This window comes from Pongo pygmaeus, chromosome 4 (assembly GCF_028885625.2).
Source record: "Pongo pygmaeus isolate AG05252 chromosome 4, NHGRI_mPonPyg2-v2.0_pri, whole genome shotgun sequence".
Classification (NCBI taxonomy): Eukaryota; Metazoa; Chordata; class Mammalia; order Primates; family Hominidae; genus Pongo; species Pongo pygmaeus.
Genome location: NC_072377.2, coordinates 151,189,533 through 151,210,099, shown reverse-complemented (window position 1 = coordinate 151,210,099; position 20,567 = coordinate 151,189,533). Strand labels below are relative to the sequence as shown.

The window sequence follows — 20,567 nt, the reverse complement described above, 5'->3', positions numbered from 1 at the left end:
TTTGGTCTTTTCACATAGTCCCACATTTCTTGGAGGCTTTGCTCGTTTCTTTTTATTCTTTTTTCTCTAAACTTCCCTTCTCGCTTCATTTCATTCATTTCATCTTCCAGGGCTGATACCCTTTCTTCCATTTGATCGCATCGGCTCCTGAGGCTTCTGCATTCTTCACGTAGTTCTCGAGCCTTGGTTTTCAGCTCCATCAGCTCCTTTAAGCACTTCTCTGTATTGGTTATTCTAGTTATACATTCTTCTAAATTTTTTTCAAAGTTTTCAACTTCTTTGCCTTTGGTTTGAATATCCTCCCGCAGCTCAGAGTAATTTGATCGTCTGAAGCCTTCTTCTCTCAGCTCGTCAAAGTCATTCTCTGTCCAGCTTTGTTCCGTTGCTGGTGAGGAACTGCGTTCCTTTGGAGGAGGAGAGGTACTCTGGTTTTTAGAGTTTCCAGTTTTTCTGCTCTGTTTTTTCCCCATCTTTGTGGTTTTAACTACTTTTGGTCTTTGATGATGGTGATGTACAGATGGGTTTTTGGTGTGGATGTCCTTTCTGTTAGTTTTCCTTCTAACAGACAGGACCCTCAGCTGCAGGTCTGTTGGAGTACCTGGCCGGCCGTGTGAGGTGTCAGTCTGCCCCTGCTGGGGGGTGCCTCCCAGTTAGGCTGCTCGGGGGTCAGGGGTCAGGGACCCACTTGAGGAGGCAGTCAGCCCGTTCTCAGATCTCCAGCTGCGTGCTGGGAGAACCACTGCTCTCCTCACAGCTGTCAGACAGGGACATTTAAGTCTGCAGAGGTTACTGCTGTCTTTTTGTTTGTCTGTGTCCTGCCCCCAGAGGTGGAGCCTACAGAGGCAGGCAGGCCTCCTTGAGCTGTGGTGGGCTCCACCCAGTTCAAGCTTCCAGGCTGCTTTGTTTACCTAAGCGAGCCTGGGCAATGGCGGGCGCCCCTCCCCCAGCCTCGCTGCCGACTTGCTGTTTGATCTCAGACTGCTGTGCTAGCAATCAGCGAGACTCCGTGGGCGTAGGACCCTCTGAGCCAGGTGCGGGCTATACTCTCCTGGGGCACCGTTTCCTAAGCCCGTCGGAAAAGCACAGTATTCGGGTGGGAGTGGCCCGATTTTCCAGGTGCCGTCTGTCACCCCTGGAAGGGGAACTCCCTGACCCCTTGCGCTTCCCGAGTGAGGCAATGCCTCGCCCCTGCTTCGGCTGGCGCACAGTGCGCTCACCCACTGACCTGCGCCCACTGTCTGGCACTCCCTAGTGAGATGAACACGGTACCTCAGATGGAAATGCAGAAATCACCCGTCTTCTGCGTCGCTCGCGCTGGGAGCTGTAGACCGGAGCTGTTCCTATTCGGCCATCTTGGCTCCTCCCCCTATTTTTTTCCTATAGAATTGTTTGAGCTCCTTCTATATTCTGGTGATTAATCCCTTGTCAGATGGGTAGTTTGCAAATATTTTCCCTCATCCTATGGGTTTTCATTTTGTTGATTGTTTCCTTTGCTGTGCAGAAATGTTTTAACTTGATCTCATTTGTTCATTTTTGCTTTGGTTGCTTGTGCTTGTGGGGTATCCCTCAAGAAATATTTGCCCAGTCCAGTGTCCTGGAGACTTTCCCCAATGTTTTCTTGTAGTAGTTTCATGCTTTAAGGTCTTAGATTTAAGTCTTCAATCCGTTTGAATTTGACTTTTGTATATGTTGAGCAATAGGGATCTAGTTTCATTCTTTTGCATATGGATATCCAGTTTTTCTAGCACCAATAGTTGAAGAGACTGTCTTTTCCCCCAGTGTATGTTCTTGGCACCCTTGTTGAAAATAAGTTCACTGTAGATATACAGATTTGTTTCTGGGTTCTTGTGTTCCATTGATCTATATGTCTATTTTTATGCCAGTACCATGCTGTTTTGGTTGCTGTAACTCTGTAGTATAATTTGAAGTCAGGTAATGTGATTCCTCCAGTTTTGTTTTTTGCTTAAGATAGCCTTGGCTATTCTGGGTCTTTTGTGGTTTCATATAAATTTTAGGATTGTTTTTTCTATTTCTGTGAAGAAAGTCATTGGTATTTTGATAGGGATTCCATTAAATCTGTAGACTGCTTTGGGTGGCATGGACATTTTAACAGTATTGATTCTTCCAATTCATGAATATGAAATATCTTTCCATTTTTTGTGTCCCATTCATTTTCTTTCATCAGTGTTTTTTAATTTTCATTGTAGAGACCTTTTACTTCTCTGGGTAAGTTAATTCCTTGGTTTTTAATTTGTAGCTGTTGTAAATAGGTTTAATTTCTTGAGATTATTTGCTGTTGAGATCATTTTTGTATCTCGATTTTGTATCCTGCAGTTTTACTGAATTTGTTTTCAGTTCTAATGGTTTTTTGGTGGCATATTTAAGTTTTTTCAAATACAAGATCATATCATTGGCAAACAAGGATAATTTTACTTCTTCTTTTCCTATTTGGATGCCTTTTCTTTCCTTTGTCTGATTGCTGTATCTAGGACTTTCAGTACTATGTTGAGCAACAGTGGTGACAGTGGGCATCTTTGTCGTGTTCCAAATCTTAAAGGAAAGGCTTTCAGTTTTTTCCCCATTCAGTGTGATACTAGCGGTGGCTCTGTCATATATGACTTTTATTATTTTAAGGTACATTTCTTCTATATCCAGTTTTTTGAGAGTTTTTCTCCTTCATTCTGTTGATATGACGTATCACATTGATTGATTTTCGTATGGTGAACTGTCTTGCATCCCTGGGATAAATTCCACTTGGTCATGATGAACGATCTTTTTAATGTATTGTTGAATTCAGTTTGCTAGTATTTTGTTGAGGATTTTTGTATATATTCATCAGGGATATTGGCTTATAGTTCTCTTGATATGGCTTTGTCCGGTTTTGGTATCAGGGTAATACTGGCCTCATAGAAGGAGTTTGGAAGTATTCCCTCCTCTATTTTTTTGTAACAGTTGGAGTAGAATTGACATTAGTTCTTCTTTAAATGTTTGATATGGGTTTGATGACTTCTGACAGTGTACCAGGCACTGTGCTACATGTCTTGTTTGTTTTTGAGACGGAGTCTCATTCTGTGGCCCAGGCTGGAGTGCAGTGGCATGATCTTGGCTCACTGCAACCTCTGCCTCCTGGGTTCAAGCGATTCTTCTCCCAAGTAGCTGGGACTACAGGCACGCGCCACTATGCCCAGCTAATTTTTGTATTTTTAGTAGAGATGGGGTTTCACCATATTGGCCAGGTTGGTCTCGAGCTCCTGACTTCGTGATCCACCTGCCTCAGCCTCCCAAAGTGCTGGGATTACAGGTGTGAGCCACCATGCCTGTCCTGTGCTACATGTCTTGCTTTTATTTCTTTTCATTTTTATAACCATGCAAATAAGATATTGATGTCTACATTTTAAAGATAAGCTGCATCTTAACAAGATAAGGAAAACTGACAAAGACAATCCAACCTGGAGATGATGAAGCCCAGGTTCTAGCCCCAATATGTCCGACTCCTAAGTTCATTCTCATGTACCATCCTGAGAGATGTAGTTTAGGAAAGAAATTTGCAGTTTAAGCAGAAATCTCATATTCCAGCCCTTCTACATGATCTCATGGCACTACCAGTCCTAGGGGCCCATTGTCCCACAGAAATGCATTGATCACCCCAGGCATTTATTCATGCTGATTCCCCTGTCCAGATAGGATGCCCCCTCCTACCCCTCAAACACCATTATCAGGGCTCAGCAAACTATGGCATACAGCCAAGTCTGACTCACAACTTTTTTACAACTCTAGCAAAGAATAATATTTTTACATTTTCAAATAGTTGAAGAAATCAAAAAAGAATAGTGTTTTATGACCATAAAAATTATACAAAATTGAAATTTCAATGTCCATGTGCAAAGCCTTCGTGTGGGATACATGCTCATCTGCTTACATATTGTCTATGCTGCTTTCACACTACAAAGGCAGAGTTAAATAGTTGTAATGGAGACCAAATGGCCCTCAAAGCCTAAAATATGTACTAACCTCTTATCTATCCAGTGCTTATTGATCATTTAAGGCTCAGCTTCTTATTAAGTCTTTCTTGGTCACACCAGCCCAATCGCTCCTCACTTCTCCCCACTATGAATTTTTAGTCTGTTTTTCCTGTCTGGGAAAAAAAAAGGTTTTGATTCATTATTTCTTAACTTTGAATGAATGATTAGTTGTTAAAAGACATGTTGTAAAAGAAGTATAGTAGATGCAGAATTATTTTGAAAAGTTATGTAAAACTTAGGGACCAATATAATTTCTTTTAGATTAACTTTTCATTCTTCATCACGCTATGCATTGTATGCCTTGTCTTGTTAAAGTGTCACTGTAAAACAATTGTTTGTTGAATTAATGGAGGGCTACATGAAAAGCAAACTGCAAGGGTTAAGCAACTTGGTTTCATTATTTCCCAATTCAGAATCCTTCATCTGAGTCTTAATACGATCTAAATTTGCAGTCTCCAATCCGTGTCTGGAGACTATGTCATTAGGCCCCTGGTAGCACAGTAGCCACTAATTAAATCTTAAACCTCTTCTCTCACTGTCCTCAGCTGGATAAAGGCCAGTATTGTCAGTCCGAGGGAGTTCTTACCTCCTGTGGGAAAATTGTTGGCCGTTTCTCTCACTGGGCAAAATTATTGGATATGTCTTCTGTATAGTAAAAATTACTGGCTGCATCTCAATCGGCGAGGCTTTTCTCTCCAGGGGCAAAACTGTTGCCTGCATGTCTCTGAAGGAAAATTGCCATCTGCCTCAGTCTGTAGGAAAATTGCCAGTTGTGTCCCCATTATGGAGAAATTGTCAACCATGTCTCCAAACGGAAAAATGTGCCAGCCGCGCTTCCCTGTAGAAGAAATGTCAGCAGAAGTGAGCAATTTAAAGCCCTGTGCATAATTCCGAGGCCGTTCCTTTTTCATCATCATGAGCGGACCTTCATGTCCCCCTGGCTTGTTTCCTGTACACTAACTCTCATCTGCCCGCGTCATCACAGCCAGGGTGAGGGTGACATTGAAATGAAAGACACTTGGACCAAGGAGGGTGTATTTCAAGGGATAGTTCAGAAACAAGCTAGTATGTGTCTGTGTCACAGCCCAGACAGAAGACCCAGAAATCAGTATCACAACTGGTTCTTAAGATCTGCCTCAAACGAAAAAACACTTTAGGCTTTTGGACTCATTGCACACCAAGCTTGCCTTAAGCAATGCCTACTCCTGCATTACTGCTGCCTTCCCTATTTTTTTGGGTACAGACACTTTGCTAAGTGATTCACAAGCAAGATCTCGTCTATCCTCACAACCGCCCTAGAATATAGGTACTACTATTATCTCCATTAAATGAAGCTTGGAAGGAGTCAAGCTGCTTGTTCAAAGCTCCATCATTTATAAGCAGCAAAGCTGGAGTTTCGACCCAGGCCACTGAGTTTGGAACCACCTATAGTTTTAGTCATCACATCATCTAAGACAGAGTGAACAGGCCTTCAGGATCAGCTGTTAGTGGCCTTGGGCCCCTCCTAACCCCTCTACATGGGCATGAGTTCCTATGAAATCAATGAAGGTCCAGTGTAAGGTCAAGAGAAAGGAGCCACACCCAGGAACAGCCTGCACCTATGGTTACCTAATCTCTCTCTCCTCCTATCCCCAGAGTCCACAACCAGCTCACTGCATGCCTCCTTTCTGCCCTTGCTCCAGTTGTAATGAATGCTGTTTCACTTTAGGTTTCTCTAAAGTTGGCAGTCTTCTTCTTAATTCTTTCTTTTATTTTTGAATTCTTGAATTACTGAATTCAAGATTTTCCCCAGATTCTGGAACCTTATTTATTTACCCAGTCATCTGAGCCCTTTCAGGGGGCTCCCACAAGATACTTACAGCTCCATGGAGATGTATTCATATCTGTACATGTTATAACAGAAAACACGTCTGCACAAGGCACATAAGAAAGCCTATGGAATTTTAAAGGCAGTATTCGGTTGCTTTTGACTATAGCAATATAACCCAAAGTGTATTCTGAGGAAGCCTGTACTACAGAAACACTGAGCTGTAAATCAATTGCCAAATAAAAATAAAATGGAGTGGGGAGAAAGGTATGATCAAATAATACTCTGAAGTAGGATTAAAGCAGTGATTCTCAACCAGGGGCAGTCATGCCCCCTGGGGAACATTTGGCAATATCTAGAGACATTTTTGGTTGCCACATGTGGGCGGATGGAGTCAGCAGGGCAGATCTAGTGAGTAGAGGCCAGATATGTTGCTGAACATTCTCTAATGCCCCAACAATAGGGTAATTGCATTGTCAACTCCCAAAATTGTCAAGGTTTCCCAAGCTTATTTGACTTTGGAATCTGGAATGCCTGACATATCACAAGTTGAACATTTTGCTGATGTCACTTTGGAAAGGCTACCTAGAGTAGTGAGGATTAGGAAAGGGAAATTGAAAAGCCAGTGGAATTTCATAGATTTTAGAATCTAAGAGCTGGGAGGGACCTGGTAGGCAACCCTAACTCCTTCATATTACGGAGAGGGAAACAGGCCCAGAGAGTTGACAGTTGCTGAAAGCCACGCAGATGAAAGAGAGTAGGACAGAGCTTAAGAACATAAGCTGGAAGTATACTGAGTTCAAATTCTGGCTCTGTTCCTACTAGCTATGAGTTGTGCCTGAGTTGACTGATTAGACTAATTTGTGGAAAAGAGAAAGTACTAATACCTATGAATAGTGAGTGAGTTAATACATGTAGAGCACACAGCACAAAAGCTCAATAGATGATAGGTATTATCAAAAGCCAGCCTGGACTTGCGCCCAGCCTGGATTCCAGCCCAGCATCCCTGAGTCTGATGTTCTTTCCAATGTACCTGGATGGGCACAGGAAGAGGTGAGGAGCAGCAGAGGCACAAAAGTGGGAATATACAAGGTATATCTAGAATGTGAGGAATCCTGGTTTGATTTGTTTGAACAGGGAAACAATATTGACAAAGCAAGGTAAGGTCCAGTTGTGGAGGTGGTGTGACAGATGGGCAGAGTCAAGAGCCCATCTCTGCTGCTGCCTAGCTGCATGATCCTGGGTGACTTACTGAACCTTTCCTCCTGGTCTGTCTCCTTATCTACAAATGAGAAGAGTGACAGTACCTTCCTTAGAAGTTTGAGCATTAAATGCAATAATGTATGCAAAGCTTGAGGACCAAGAAGTGGTAGCAAATCTCATTATTGTTGTTACTGTTACTACTGGGGTCTCCAAGACATATGCTCCTGTTGGTGAACCTGACAGCCCAGTCCTAGCCTCTGGGGGTATGTCAGGATTCTCACCAAGACTGCTTCCTCACAAAGGGAGCAAAGCTCTTCTTGTCTCCCCCTTAGTTCTCTTCCTCTCTCCTCTCAATGTCTCTATTTTCTGGTAGCTAATTGGAAACCTTGCAGGTCAGCAGATTCTCTACTGTCATGCCAAACCAAGGGTCTCCAGGAGAAATGCTAGTGTTGATTTGTCTCAAGTTCTATCAATCACTCAGGCACCAGATACTGTTGTACTACATGTTCAACAAATTTTGCACATCTCTGATATTGCAGGGGGCATGAGAAGTAAATTTTATGGAACACACACTCGTGTTCTATTTACCTTCCACTAGCCAGTTCCATAGCACCATGATTTCCCTCTGATAACACAGTAAAATCTCACTTATTCACAACTGTAACCACATTTGTGTGACTGCTAAACATTTGTCCCCTCCTCTATCCTGTGAGCTCACTAGGAGTAGTGCTGGATCTGTCTTGTTCATTATTGTGTTTTTAGCATTTGGTACAGGGCCTGGCACATATCCAAATACTTTTTATTTGTGGACTCTAGCTAATATACTATATTGTGCATGTGTGTGTGCCTGTGCATACAAGACACTTAACTTATAAGTGAATGCTCAGCAAGGTCTTCTACATGGCACCATGATTAAGAACAAAGATTTTGAAGTCAGATAGATGTGAGTTCAAAATGCAGCTCTATCTCAGTGTGTCCCTGGACTGGTTATAAAACCTCTCTATGCCTTAGTTATCCACATATGTAAAATGAGGAATCATAATTCCTACTTCATAGGCTGTTTTAACAACTAAATGAAATAAAACATGTAAAGCACAGGGCCTGCAGTATTATAAGCTTCCCATCAACAGTAATTATTAATACTATTAAATGCTATTACCCAAGGAATGAAAATAATTCCTGGAGTTGCTATTAAAACTTGAATATACATAGATATGTCATGAACTACAAAGTGCTATGCTGGTATGTTATCTGTACCTTGCCCTCTGTGTGCTACCTAAAGCCGGCACTCCACAAATAAATAGTGGTAGGTTGATTGAAGAATTGTCATCTTTCATTTCAGTTGTGAGGCTTTACAGTGTTGCTACACTGGCTTCCCAATATGCCAAGTATTTGGGAAACAGATTCCTATGTATAACATTGAAAGGCACCATAAATATATACAATTTTGTGGTCGATTTAAACATTTTAAAATAGATTTGAGTTTAAAGAAGAGAAAATGTAAACATTCTTTATATCTTTTAAATAGTCCGCAGGTTCTATACTCCTTGGTCCCAAATTCTCAAGAGTCTTGATGAATGAGATGTGACTGGCCAGCACAGAAGCAGTGCATGCTGAAAATGAAAATAGTGATGGCATGTATTGAGGACCTACTGCATACCAAGCTTATATGCCAAGCAATGTGGCTCCACATTTTGCAGCTGGGAAAACTAAAGCTGGAGTAGTAAATAAAATGATCATGGCTAGTAACTGGCAGAGGCAGAAATTGATGACTCCAGGGCACAATTTGCTAAGCCCATCCACTTTACTGCCTCTGGGTCAGATGTTTTGCTTGGAATTTCCAAGCCCCCAATACTAATGAGATGGCTGTTAGTTGAAACTACTATGAAAATTTTCTTCCTATCTAGTTCTCAACTATGAAGATACCAATCAGAATCCAGGGGCCTTCACCAATACTCAGCTGAAGCCCAAAAGATGAGGGCAGAGACTAAGACATTGGGTCAGAGGCTGTAATGAGCCATGTTTTTCTGTTTCAATGATTTTTTTGAAATTTCAATTCTGATTGATCAGGGCTTTTGTTGCTATTTTAACATTTTGGCTTAGTTCATGGTTTAATTCAGCAATTTATTATATACTTGGGTTCTTTATATAGAATTCATTACTGACTATGTGAATGCATTGAGCAGGCAGGAAAGAAGTAGTCTTGGAGGATAAGTTAACTCAGCAACCTGCAGGCCAGTGTTTGGTTCAGCCTAAAATTGTGATATAAACCCTTATTAGATTTAGCCATACACAGTTGCCATCTTTGTAGATCAAAAATAATTGAATGTCAGCAAATGCATATGTTTCAACTGAATACTATACATGCTAAGCACCCAGAAGGCAAAGAATCTGTTAATTTATCTGGCCTCGGCTCCAGTGAAGCAGCAAATATTCATTGAACATTTGTGAATAAGACTCTGAATACGAAGACAAGACCAAAATCCTGTTCTCAGGAAGCTTATGTCCTAGTTGAAGAGATAAACTCATGAATTGTTAAAATAATAATAATAATAATGTGAAAAATGATAGTTCCATTGTAAGAGAGTACCTGAGCAAATACTAAATAAATGGCCAGACCAAGCATGATAGGGCTTCAGAGAAAAGAAAAGATCATTTGGGGTGAAATAATATGTAGTAGATGAGATATATGCATCAAAGAGTATTCGGATCAGTGAAGAAAGAATCAGGCAATGAATAGAAGTGGGAAACATCAAGATATACTCTATACATCCAACTTAAAATCGAGGTAGAAAGAATTAGAGGCAGTTTATGATGGGCTCCAATAACATACTGAGAAGCCATGCCTTTTTCCTGTAAGTGGAAATCAGCTGAAGCTATTGAGAGAGATAATAAGAGCCTGGATATCAGTGCAAATAGACAATCCGCACCAAAGACATTGTGGATTCAATGTACACTATTTGGCTAATGGTTACACTAGAAGTCCAGACCTCACCACTATGCAATATATCCATGTAACAAAACCACACTTGTACCCATAAAGTTTATACAAATTTAGAAATTTTGTTAATTTTAAAAAGACATCATAGCTACAGTTTACATACAAGGAGACCTAAGGCACAGAGAAGTATCTTGCCTAAAGTCACACAACAAGTAAATGACAGGCTTAGACCCAAGGCAATCCAGTAAGAAAGGGCCACTTTTTTTTATTTCTTCCTTTTTTGAAGACAGGATCTCGATCTGTTGCCCAGGCTTGTGTGCAGTGGCCCAATAGTAGCTCACTGCAGCTTCCTTGGCTCAAGCGATCCTTCTTGCCTCATCCACCCAAGTAGCTGGGACCACAGGCATGCCCTACCATGCCTGGCTAATTTTTTATAGCAATGGAATCTTCCTATGTTATCCAGGCTGGTCTTGAAATCTTGGGTTTAAGTGATCTTCCCACCTCCCAAAGTGCTGAAAACAGGCATCAGCCACCACACCTGGCCAAAGTTCCACTATTAAACACCGTGAGCCAACAAGAGAAATGAAAACATATGACAAGACAAAAACTTGTACATGAATAATCATAGCAGTGTTATTCCTAGCAGCTAAAAAGTGGAAACAACTCAAATGCTCATAAAATGGATAAACAAAATGTGGTATATTCATACAATGGAATACTATTCAGTCATAGGAAGAATGAAGACCTGATACATGCTACGACATAGATGAACCTTGAAAATTTTATGCCAAGTAAAAGGAGCCAGTCCCAAATGACCATATATTCTATGATTCCATTTATGTGAAATTTCCAGAATGAGAATCAGAAAGTGGATGGTGTTTACCCAGTACTATAGGAGCAGGGAATGGAAAGTAACTGCCAATGGATATGGAGTTTTTGGGGGGAGGTAAAGAACATATTCTAAATTTACATTATAGCAATGATTTTGTGATTATACTAAAAACTACTGAACTCTACATTTTGTGGTATGTGAATTGTATCTCACTAAAGCTGTAAAAAAAATTTTTTTAACTGTCTTAAGATGACTCCAGGTTTTGTGCAGTGACACCCAGATACCAAGGGAAACAGAAACAGAGTTAGATACATAGATCTGTCAGTGCCAGATCTGTGAATGGGACAGGTCCCATGCCAGTCCCTCCATGAGAATGAAAATCCAGAAACTAATGACAGCTTTTTCCGCTACCAGAGAGATGACAGTTCTCTATTAGCAACTTACATTCTGCAGACACCAGCCCTACTTAAGGAAGACTCTCAGTTACACTGTTAGCTTCCTAGCCAGTCCAAACATGTTAGAGTCAGTTGATAAGGATTGCTAAATTTGTCTTGTTTTGCTTTTGTTCTGCAGTTTTTGAAGAGCCGGAAGATCCAAGCAACAGATCATTTTTCTCTGAAATTATCTCTTCGATTTCGGATGTGAAGTTCAGCCACAGTGGGAGGTATATCATGACCAGGGACTATTTGACCGTTAAAGTCTGGGATCTCAACATGGAAAACCGCCCCATCGAGACTTACCAGGTATAGAACCCCAGGCACCCATAAGTATATTGAACATTCCCTTCATGAGCTTTTAAGTCAGCCCCTGCTTCCAAAGGTTTACAATGCAGAAAAATGGAAGGCAATGCATGGTAATACATTCAGTAAAATGGTACGGGCTATAAGTGCCACAGCATTTAAGATAAAGGTGCATGTGGAGAGGCTAGAATTCAATTTAATTGATATGGGCAGAGCACTTCATGTGGAATGGATACTATAGAGGTAAACAAATGGTCCTGCTCTCATGCAGCTTACCATCTGGTGGAAAAGTCAGATGATGAACAAGGAATTGAGTGTGCATCTCTGCAAGAGATGGTCCAGCCAGGTGAGAAAGGTTTTCCCAAAGAAGTGACCCTTAAACTGAGTCTTAACTGCCATGAACTAGTCAGGAAGTGCATGCTCTTAAAATAGTGTGTTCACATGGACACAGGAAGGGGAACATCATACACTGGGGCCTGTCAGAGGGTGGGGGGCTCAGGGAGGAATAGCATTAGGAGAAATACCTAATGTAGATGACGGGTTGATGGGTGCAGCAAACCACCATGGCACATGTATACATATGTAACAAACCTGCATGTTCTGCACATGTATCTCAGAGCTTAAAGTGTAATAATTAAAAACACAGTGTGTTCAAAGGCCTGGTGTCAAGAGAAATGAGGTGTGTTCAGGGTGCTTACACCTTGAATATGAATCACAAAGGCAGAAGGATGAGCCTGGAGATAGAGGCAAGGGGCTGATCACTAGGCCCTGGTAATATACAGTAGGCTGTTTTGCCTGTGGACTGGGTACAATGGAGGACCATTAAAGTTTTACACCAGGAAATAACACTGTGAGTTTTACTTTTTACTGGGTGTTTCACTTTGCAGTTTGCCAAACAGACAATTTAGATAAGAGGAGATGATGGCAATTTGGTCTGGTGATGGTAGCGTGCAGATGGAAGGATGGGTAGGATGAAGAGTCAGTGAGGTTTGCTTACTGATCAAATGTGCAGGGAGAGGAATCAAGAAGACTGTGTGGAAGTTTTGGATTTAAGTGTTGGGTGGATGGTGTAAATGCAAGGAAACAAAGGAAAAGGCATTGTATAGGGTGGTTTTGTTGAAAGAGGAAGACCAGACTTTGAAGTAGAGAGGACTTAAAGAAGCAAAATCCAGGTCCAAGCAAGAGTATAATGAAAGCAAAGATCAAGTGCTGGGGATAAACTAACCCTATTTTAAGCTATTTGGGATTAGATAAAAAGAAGTGAGGGGATTCTAGACAGAAGGATTTGACTTACATTTTTTTCCTTGAGATATAATGTACATAATAATCAGCCTTTCAAAGTGCACAATTCAAAGATCTTAGTTTACTCACAAACCACCATTATCTAATTCCAGATCATTTTCATCATTGACATTTTTAAATGAACATTCTGGTTGTGCTGGGGAGGAGAAACTGTGGGAGGGACATTGGAAGAGACAGGAGAATAGTTATAACATTTTGGCAAGGGGCAATAGTAGCTTAGATGAGTATATTAGCAATGAAGGTAGCCAGATTCTTGATATATCTCCAAAGTAAAAGCAATAAGGCTTGAGGACAAATTTGATGTGGGATATAACAGGAAAAGAAAGAAGCACCAAGGATTACTCCAAAATTTTTGTCCTGAACAATTAGAAAAGTAGAGTTGCCAAGTTATTTAGATGAGAAAATCGAAAGTTTGGTTTTGGCTCTGTTAAGCCAATTAAACATCCAAACAGACACAGCAAGTAGACAGCTCAATGTGAGTCTGGATATATTTAGCTTCAAGATATAAATCTGACTCTCACAAGTATGTAGAGGGTATTGAAAGCCATAGGACTGGATGAGATCTTCTAGGCAATTAGTATAATTAAAGAAGTGGTCAGAAAATATGACCCAGTTGAGAATAGGAAGAGGATTTGGCAAGAGAGATTTGGGGAAACTAGCCAGTGAGATGAGAGGAGTGACTAGGAAGCCAAATGGAGAAAATGTCTTAAGGAAAAAGAAGTCATCGAGTGCCAATGCTTTGCTGAATCAAGTACAGAACACTACGAACTTGGATTTAGTAAGTGGAGATTATCAGTAACCTGAATGACAGAGGAACAGTAGTAGAGCAGTGTGAATAAATGTCCAATTGGAGTGAGTTCAAGAAACTGAAGATGGGAACATAATGAGGACAGACAACTGTTTCAACAAGTTTACTCTGAAGGAGAACAGAGAAATGGAAGGGTGGCTGAAATGGGATTCTGGCTGAAGGAAGTTATTACAGCATGTTTTCTGCTGATAGGAATAAGCCACTAGAGAGAGAGACCATTAGAGAGAGACCACTGAAAGAGCAAAGCCCTTGAGGGAAACCAGAGGGGATGGAGTCCATCGCAGAATTGGCTGTAGATGGTAAGATGCATAGATAATTCATCTATCAAAGGAAGGAGAGCAGTTTTCTTATACAGATGAAGTAGGTTTGTGAATTTTGTGATGGGAACATGTTGGTGTTTTCTTTAGTAAAATAAGTAGTAAGGTCATTAGCTCGATGGGAAGGAAGAAAAGGGGTAAAGTACTTATCTAAGAAAGAGAAATGTTGTAGGGTGGTAGGGTTGCTCAGGGATCCACTTGAAATTTATACAATTGATTTAAAGGGAAATTAACCTGTATGATTATATGTTTCTTCCCAGCCACATTCACCTGCTTGGTACAGGTAAAGAAAGGGTAGAAAGTAAGATTTAACCAGTGATGGAATTTTGCCAAATGAGTACAATGGAAAGAGAGAGTAAGAAAGGCAAGCTTGTTGAATATATATGCTAAAGGAGTGATTGATTGTAACGATGTACTGCTGAATCGAAGGTGGGGAAAAGGGGAAATAATGAATTTTAAGAATTGATAGAATCAAGATACTAGAAGGAGTGAACTAAAAAGACGGGAGGTAACAACAGCAACAGGGATAGCAATGACAGGTACAGGGATAGCAATGACAAGGTTCATAACATAACCAAGGAAGCAAAGGACAAAACACATTAAATATGATAAGACCAAGTAAGAGAGAGACTAGAGTGCCTGAATAACTAAAAATAGTGGCAGGAATAGTAATGGAAGAGAGACAGAGATACAAACTTGCTTCAAGGAATGAGGATTAGGGACTCAGAACTTTGGACGGCTGAAAGAAGGACCAGTAGCAGGAAGCTTAGTTTGATGGCATGACTTCAAAGGAGTCGAAGACTTTAAATAGAAATAGTTGTCTGGAGCAACAAGGAGCCCAGCTACCCAACACTGGCATGTGGAGTGACAGCAAAACTCTAGCTACCACTTGAGTGTCTTCAGAGGAGATCCAAATTCCAGTCAGAGGAAGAAGAAGGAAAGGTTCAGAGAGGAGGTTGAAGACTTTGATGACTCTGTGTTCCAGCAGGTGCTGGAGAAAGGTTTGGGAGCCAGAATTCACAGCCATATATGTAGTGGAGATAGCTTTGTTTCCCCTGTGGTCCATCGTACTCCCTGTTATTTAGTGTTCCTGTCTCCTGAATCCCACCTCGACTTCAGGGCTTGGCTCCACATCACTTGCCCCCAAGCTTTCATTTGCAGCCCTTCATCTTTAGCTCAGGACTAGAGTCACCTCGGTGTCCTCTTCCAGCTGCATAAGACAAACCTTATAGGATTCAAATCCTTAATGCAAAAGAAAGGGCAGTGGGAACTAGGACCCGGGTGTGGCTGCCGGGGAGCCTTAACTAGGAAGAGTAGATTTAGGACAAAGCTAGTTTTAGAACACAGCCAGCTAGCTTTTACATGAAGTAATTTAAAGACGGTAAACAAACTCTGATTCAGTGAGCCTCCAGAACACCATGTTAGGTTGTGAGGTCCAGTGGGAAAGAATTTAGTGATCAGTTAATAATGCCTGCCCTGGGCAAGGAGACAGGTAATGCTACTATTATACATTTTCATACATGCATTCACAGATCTCAATCACATTTCCATGAATAAAAGGCTGCAGACTTAAGTATGATTAGCTATTTTCAAGTTTTCCCATAGAACAAGGGTTGACAGACTGCAATTTGTGTTCCAAACCAGCCCCCTATTTGTCTTTGTAGGTAAATTTCATTAAGACACAGCCATGTACAGTCACTTACATATCTTCTATGGCTGCTTCCATGCACAATGGCAGAGTTGAGTAGCTGTCACAGAGACCATACGGCCCACAGAGCTTAAAATATTTACTATCCGGCCCTCTGGAGAAAAAGTTTGTCAACACTTGAAATACAAGAACAGACTGACAGAGTTGGCTCTTTGTTCACCTCATAGCAGTCCACTAACTATATGACACTGGACTCCCACAAATAAATATGAGAAACACTGTATTGGGACACTCAGTCTGGTGTCAAAAATCCCATGCACAAATTAATAGGATCATAGAAAAGTCATATTAGGAACATGAAGAAAGATCATCAAATAGGATGAGTTTTAAGTTCTCTCTTGCTCCAAGCTCTAGAGGTTGCTCATGTATACATCTCACTTTATTCTTTCCTCTAGTAGAAAAAGGTCCCTCTGGTTTGCCTAAGAAGACTTTTTTTCTATGCAACAAAACATAAATACAGCATACCTTCATAGTAGACATTCTTTTTCTTTAAATGCTGTCAATTGGAGGCAGGCAGGAGCTACCCAGACCTTAGGTATGGTGGAGAAATAATGGTTCAGACTAGGTTTTCCCTTGAGTCTATCCCAACTTCTATCTTTCAAGAATTATTTACAGAGTTCTCAGCAATGTCATTCCTGCTAATGGGCGTGACTTCCAAAGCACACGTTTTGACACTTATAGAAACACTGCAGGTGAGTAATAAGACAAAATGCCAAAGGTGAATGGTGACAGATGAGGACAGGTTCATCACAAAGCGGGCATATGGAACTAGACCTTAAAAAGCTTGCCACTGCCCAGTTTATAAACCTTTACTGCTGTGCCCCCTAGGGAAGGTGAATGAGTTAGTTTATAGCAGAGATGCCTCTGTAAGGGCAGGACACAGCCTCACCCTAGCAGCCCCCAAATGCACCTAACAATGCCAAGAGCACTGCTGTAGGGGTATTCCCTTGTCACCAAAGCACTGAAGCTGTTACCCTGACAAGGCCTGGAACTGTTTGGAAGTGAGAGAGTAAAGGTGGGGGAAAATTAATTTGCAGAGTTAGAAATAACTTCCTCTGTCCAAATAACTCAGAGCTTTTCAAATACTCAGAACATCTAATGGAACATAGGATGAGCCTGACCTCGTTCCTTTGCCCAAGACTAAGAGCCTGAAGCTCTGCATCCAGCAGAACTGTTGGAGTCGAAGGAAGAGAAAGAGCCACAGTTGCAGGAAAAAAGAGATCGAATCATCACTCTTAACTTAAAGTTAAACACCAATGCCTTGGTAGCCTGCCTCTGCTTTCACCCAGTCCTATCTCCTTCTCTCTCAGCCCCACTTGAGTACATTATCACAGCTCCTGTCAAGGACTGAGGACCCACCAGAGCAAGCTGGAGGCAGGTTGCTAGTGCAGCTCATTGTGCACTCCAGAACCTGATACCGGGGCTCAGTTCCCTCCCCTTCTGTCGCTTTCTTTTCTGTGTGATCTTAGACAAATGATGTCATATCTCTGTGCTTCATGCTCCATTAAAGTAAAGAGAATGAAAGTACCTACATCATAAGATGGCTTTAGAGATGAAATGAGGTTTTGACAGATAAAGCACCTGGCTAATAATGACAAGCCAGCATATTGGGTATGACCGTTATTATTGCCACTGTGTGCTAGTGGGTTCAGGAAAGGATTCCCTTCGAAACACTGAACCCACGCTACTACTCTCTGAACCTTATTCATCTATTTGGCATCTACATCTGAGTTGCTGAATGTAGCTGGAGAAAAATATTCAACTATGCCTGATCAGCCTTATTTACATACATGTCCAACAACGTCAAGTGTCCCCTGGTGCCTTCCAGAAATCTGACACTGTTTCCCAACCATTCCTCTCTCCTGCTCACTCTTAGTTGATAACCATGCTGGCTGCTTTCACTGGAAAAGAGAAACCAGGAAAGAATCGCTACATACTCCAGGACAGCACCTTTCACCTCAGAGTCTACTTGACAGCTCCACATGTAGACATCTCTAAACCATTGTACCCAAAAGTGAACATGGTACCCACTCCTTCCACTTGTTCAGGAGAAAGATCAGAGAGTCATCTTTGACTCCTGTTTTTCTCTCCACACCTCAGAGTTGACCCAAGTCCTATCTGCTCTTTCTCTAAACAAAAGGAGAATCTGACCAGTCCCCATCACCACTCATGCCCTGGTCCAGGCCAGAATCTATCACTCAGGTTATAACTGGTCTCCCTGCCTTTGTCTTTGCACCCTTAGGATCCATTGCAACACAGCAGATTCAGCAATCCTTTCTGTGAGGTCTCTTCTTCCTCAGAATAAAGGGTCTGTGTAAACTGATCATCCTTTCCCCCAGCTGCTTACTCACCACTCTCCCACCACACTCCCTCCAGGATTCCTGCCTCTAGGCCTTTGTGTTTGCTGTTTCCTATGCTTGGAGAGCCTTCCCCTCACCACAAACCCAGACATCACTGTGGCTCATTCATCTCTTACAGGCTTCTGCTCCACTGCTACCTCATCCAGTGAAGCCCTGACTACTTGTGCTGTATAAAATAATACACCCCCAACAAGATCTCCCAGCCTCTTTTTCCATACACTTTTGTTCTATGATTTTATCACCATCTAAACATCTTATTTATTTACTTGGTTATATAGTCTGTCACCTGACACTGGGTCAAAAGCACTGCAAGGATATTTGGCTCACTGCTGCATCTCAAGTCCATAGTAGGTATTCAGTAAATATTTGTTGAATAAAAGACTGCATGAATGGTGACCTCTAATGCCTGTGAGCAAATCAGCTTAGAAAATGAGAATCCACCGCTTATTTAGTCTTACTGGATGCCACTGTCTATACAAGCAACTTGATTAATCCATATCAGCTACATGAGAAGCTCATCAACCCATCCTAATGTCCTACAGCTAAAAGGGCCAAGCCTAGGTTCAGATCCAAGGCCATCTGATTCAAAGGGCATGTACAATGGAAGATTTAACAGCTCACATCAGAAGAGGAGGTGTTTGCAGAAATAATTACTGTTTAAAATAATAACTGACCTTCTCGATATGTTTCCTCTCCAGGTTCATGACTACCTCCGCAGCAAGCTGTGTTCCCTCTATGAAAATGACTGCATTTTTGATAAATTTGAGTGTGTGTGGAATGGGTCAGACAGGTAAGAAAGGCTCTGTGGCTGAAGAACCTTCCAAAGGTTTTCTTGAAGAGGCTTGGGGAATTCATTCTAAGTAGAGTACAGCCAAAGGGAGGTCAAAATTGGGCCCCAAAACCTGGCTGAAATGCATAGTGTGGGCCCCTAGTGACCCCTGAAGTCAAGCCTGGAAAGAAGAGAAGGATGTAGTAAGGCCTTTGAATCCTGTTTCTGAACTGGCACAGATAACACCTTAATGTTAATAAGGAAGTCCTATCTTTTTCACACAAGACACCTCCAGCACTAGGTCAACATGCCTAAACGAAGATCACTTATCCACCGGTAAATTCCATCCTGAACAGTTCAGATTACTGCCAAGTAGGCTTTCCAGATCAAAAATTGTCCCTTGAAGCTGCTAGTGGAGACCTGGCCAACGGCCCTGGTGGTTCATTAACTGAATTCTAGTCGACCTCATTTATCACATTCCCTCAAAGTGATTTATTACTATTTTAAGGCCTTTGATTTGAACAGTGCTTCATAATACCTCCCAACAGTTCATTTTTAGTTTGACAAATACAAATGATTCTCTGACTTCCATGAGAACTAAGTGCCAGCTACCAGGGGCTGATTTTGTTCCTTGATGAAGGTGGCACCAATAATAGTGTTTGAAAGCATAGAAATTCTATTATGGCAAGACATTCAGACATTCAAGCTTTCAGTGAATACGAACTGTCTCTCTCTCACACTCCACCTGTTTCTTGGCTTTCTTTGCCACTGGTCCAAAATGAATCCCCTCCTTAGCAGGCTTGGAAGGAGTCCCCACGTGGCAAAGGACCCAAGTCACACTGACCAGTTGGTATAGGACAGAGAGCAAAGCAACTGTGACATAAGAACAAAATCCCCCATGGGGAAAAGAAGCCAGCCCTCTCATTTTATTCTTTATTTATAGGTATTTATTTATTCATATATTATTATTTACATATCTGTTATTATTGCTCAAATTTTTCCTCTATCTTAGCCTTGATTCAAAAACTACACTTATTAGACACCTACTATATACCAAACACATTCATACACATCATTTTATTTAATCCCAACCACAGTCTAACAAGATTGCTTCCATCATTCTCATTTTACAGTTAAGGAAACTGAGGCTTAGCAAGATAAAGTAATCTGCCCAGCCTCATAAAGTAGTAAGTAGTAGAGACAAAGGAACAAGTTTAGAGTTTGAATCCTAAGATCAACACTCTTTCTATAACATCACAACTGGGAAGTTTAATTTCTCTTTCAGATAAGGTAGTCTTTTTTTTTTTTTTTGGAAAATAATATCTCTTACTTGTTTAAAAATAAGTCGGGTCATGGTGGGCAAGTGAACGTCAAAGTATGGGAAGCAGTGAGGCCAACCGGCTGAATACTTATGCCCCAGAGTCAACCATATGTGGGTTTGAGTGTGGACTTTACCACCAACTAGCAATGTGACACTGAGAAAACTACTTCTCTGTAAAACCCTTTTATGGGATAATAGAAGTTGAAACGAGATCGTGGAGGCACAGCCCTCAGCGCCCTGCCTGACAAGGCGATAGCAGTCCACTCGAGTACACAGACACAGTTCACAGTATCAGTTTGATGAGCCAGAGTAACAAAATCTAACCTTTGCTTAATTTACCTGGTACAGGTGACAGCGTGCCCAAAAACACATCCCCCTTGCTGTGGCCCAATCTTGTCAGCTTTTTCCTTCACCTCTCTACACATCCCAAATCATTT

General features: G+C 41.5%; 1 protein-coding gene and 1 long non-coding RNA gene across 10 annotated transcripts in view; one reads left to right on the top strand and one right to left on the bottom strand.

The window, feature by feature from the left end:
• The window catches only part of LOC134739611 (uncharacterized), a 54,693-nt gene that overhangs the window by 5,243 nt on the left and 28,883 nt on the right, over window positions 1-20,567 (bottom strand). Inside the window, exons 2-3 of the long non-coding RNA XR_010126448.1 lie at window positions 4,609-4,860; window positions 4,012-4,135 (exon numbers count right to left, since the gene is read on the bottom strand). This is a non-coding gene — a long non-coding RNA (uncharacterized LOC134739611). The remainder of the gene's footprint in view (window positions 1-4,011; window positions 4,136-4,608; window positions 4,861-20,567) is intronic.
• The window catches only part of PPP2R2B (protein phosphatase 2 regulatory subunit Bbeta), a 495,072-nt gene that overhangs the window by 472,751 nt on the left and 1,754 nt on the right, over window positions 1-20,567 (top strand). For all 9 annotated transcript variants that reach the window (XM_054489452.2, XM_054489455.2, XM_054489451.2 and 6 more), the window contains 2 exons: window positions 11,379-11,548; window positions 18,739-18,830. In XM_054489452.2, the coding sequence (XP_054345427.1) occupies window positions 11,379-11,548; window positions 18,739-18,830 (262 nt within the window). The remainder of the gene's footprint in view (window positions 1-11,378; window positions 11,549-18,738; window positions 18,831-20,567) is intronic.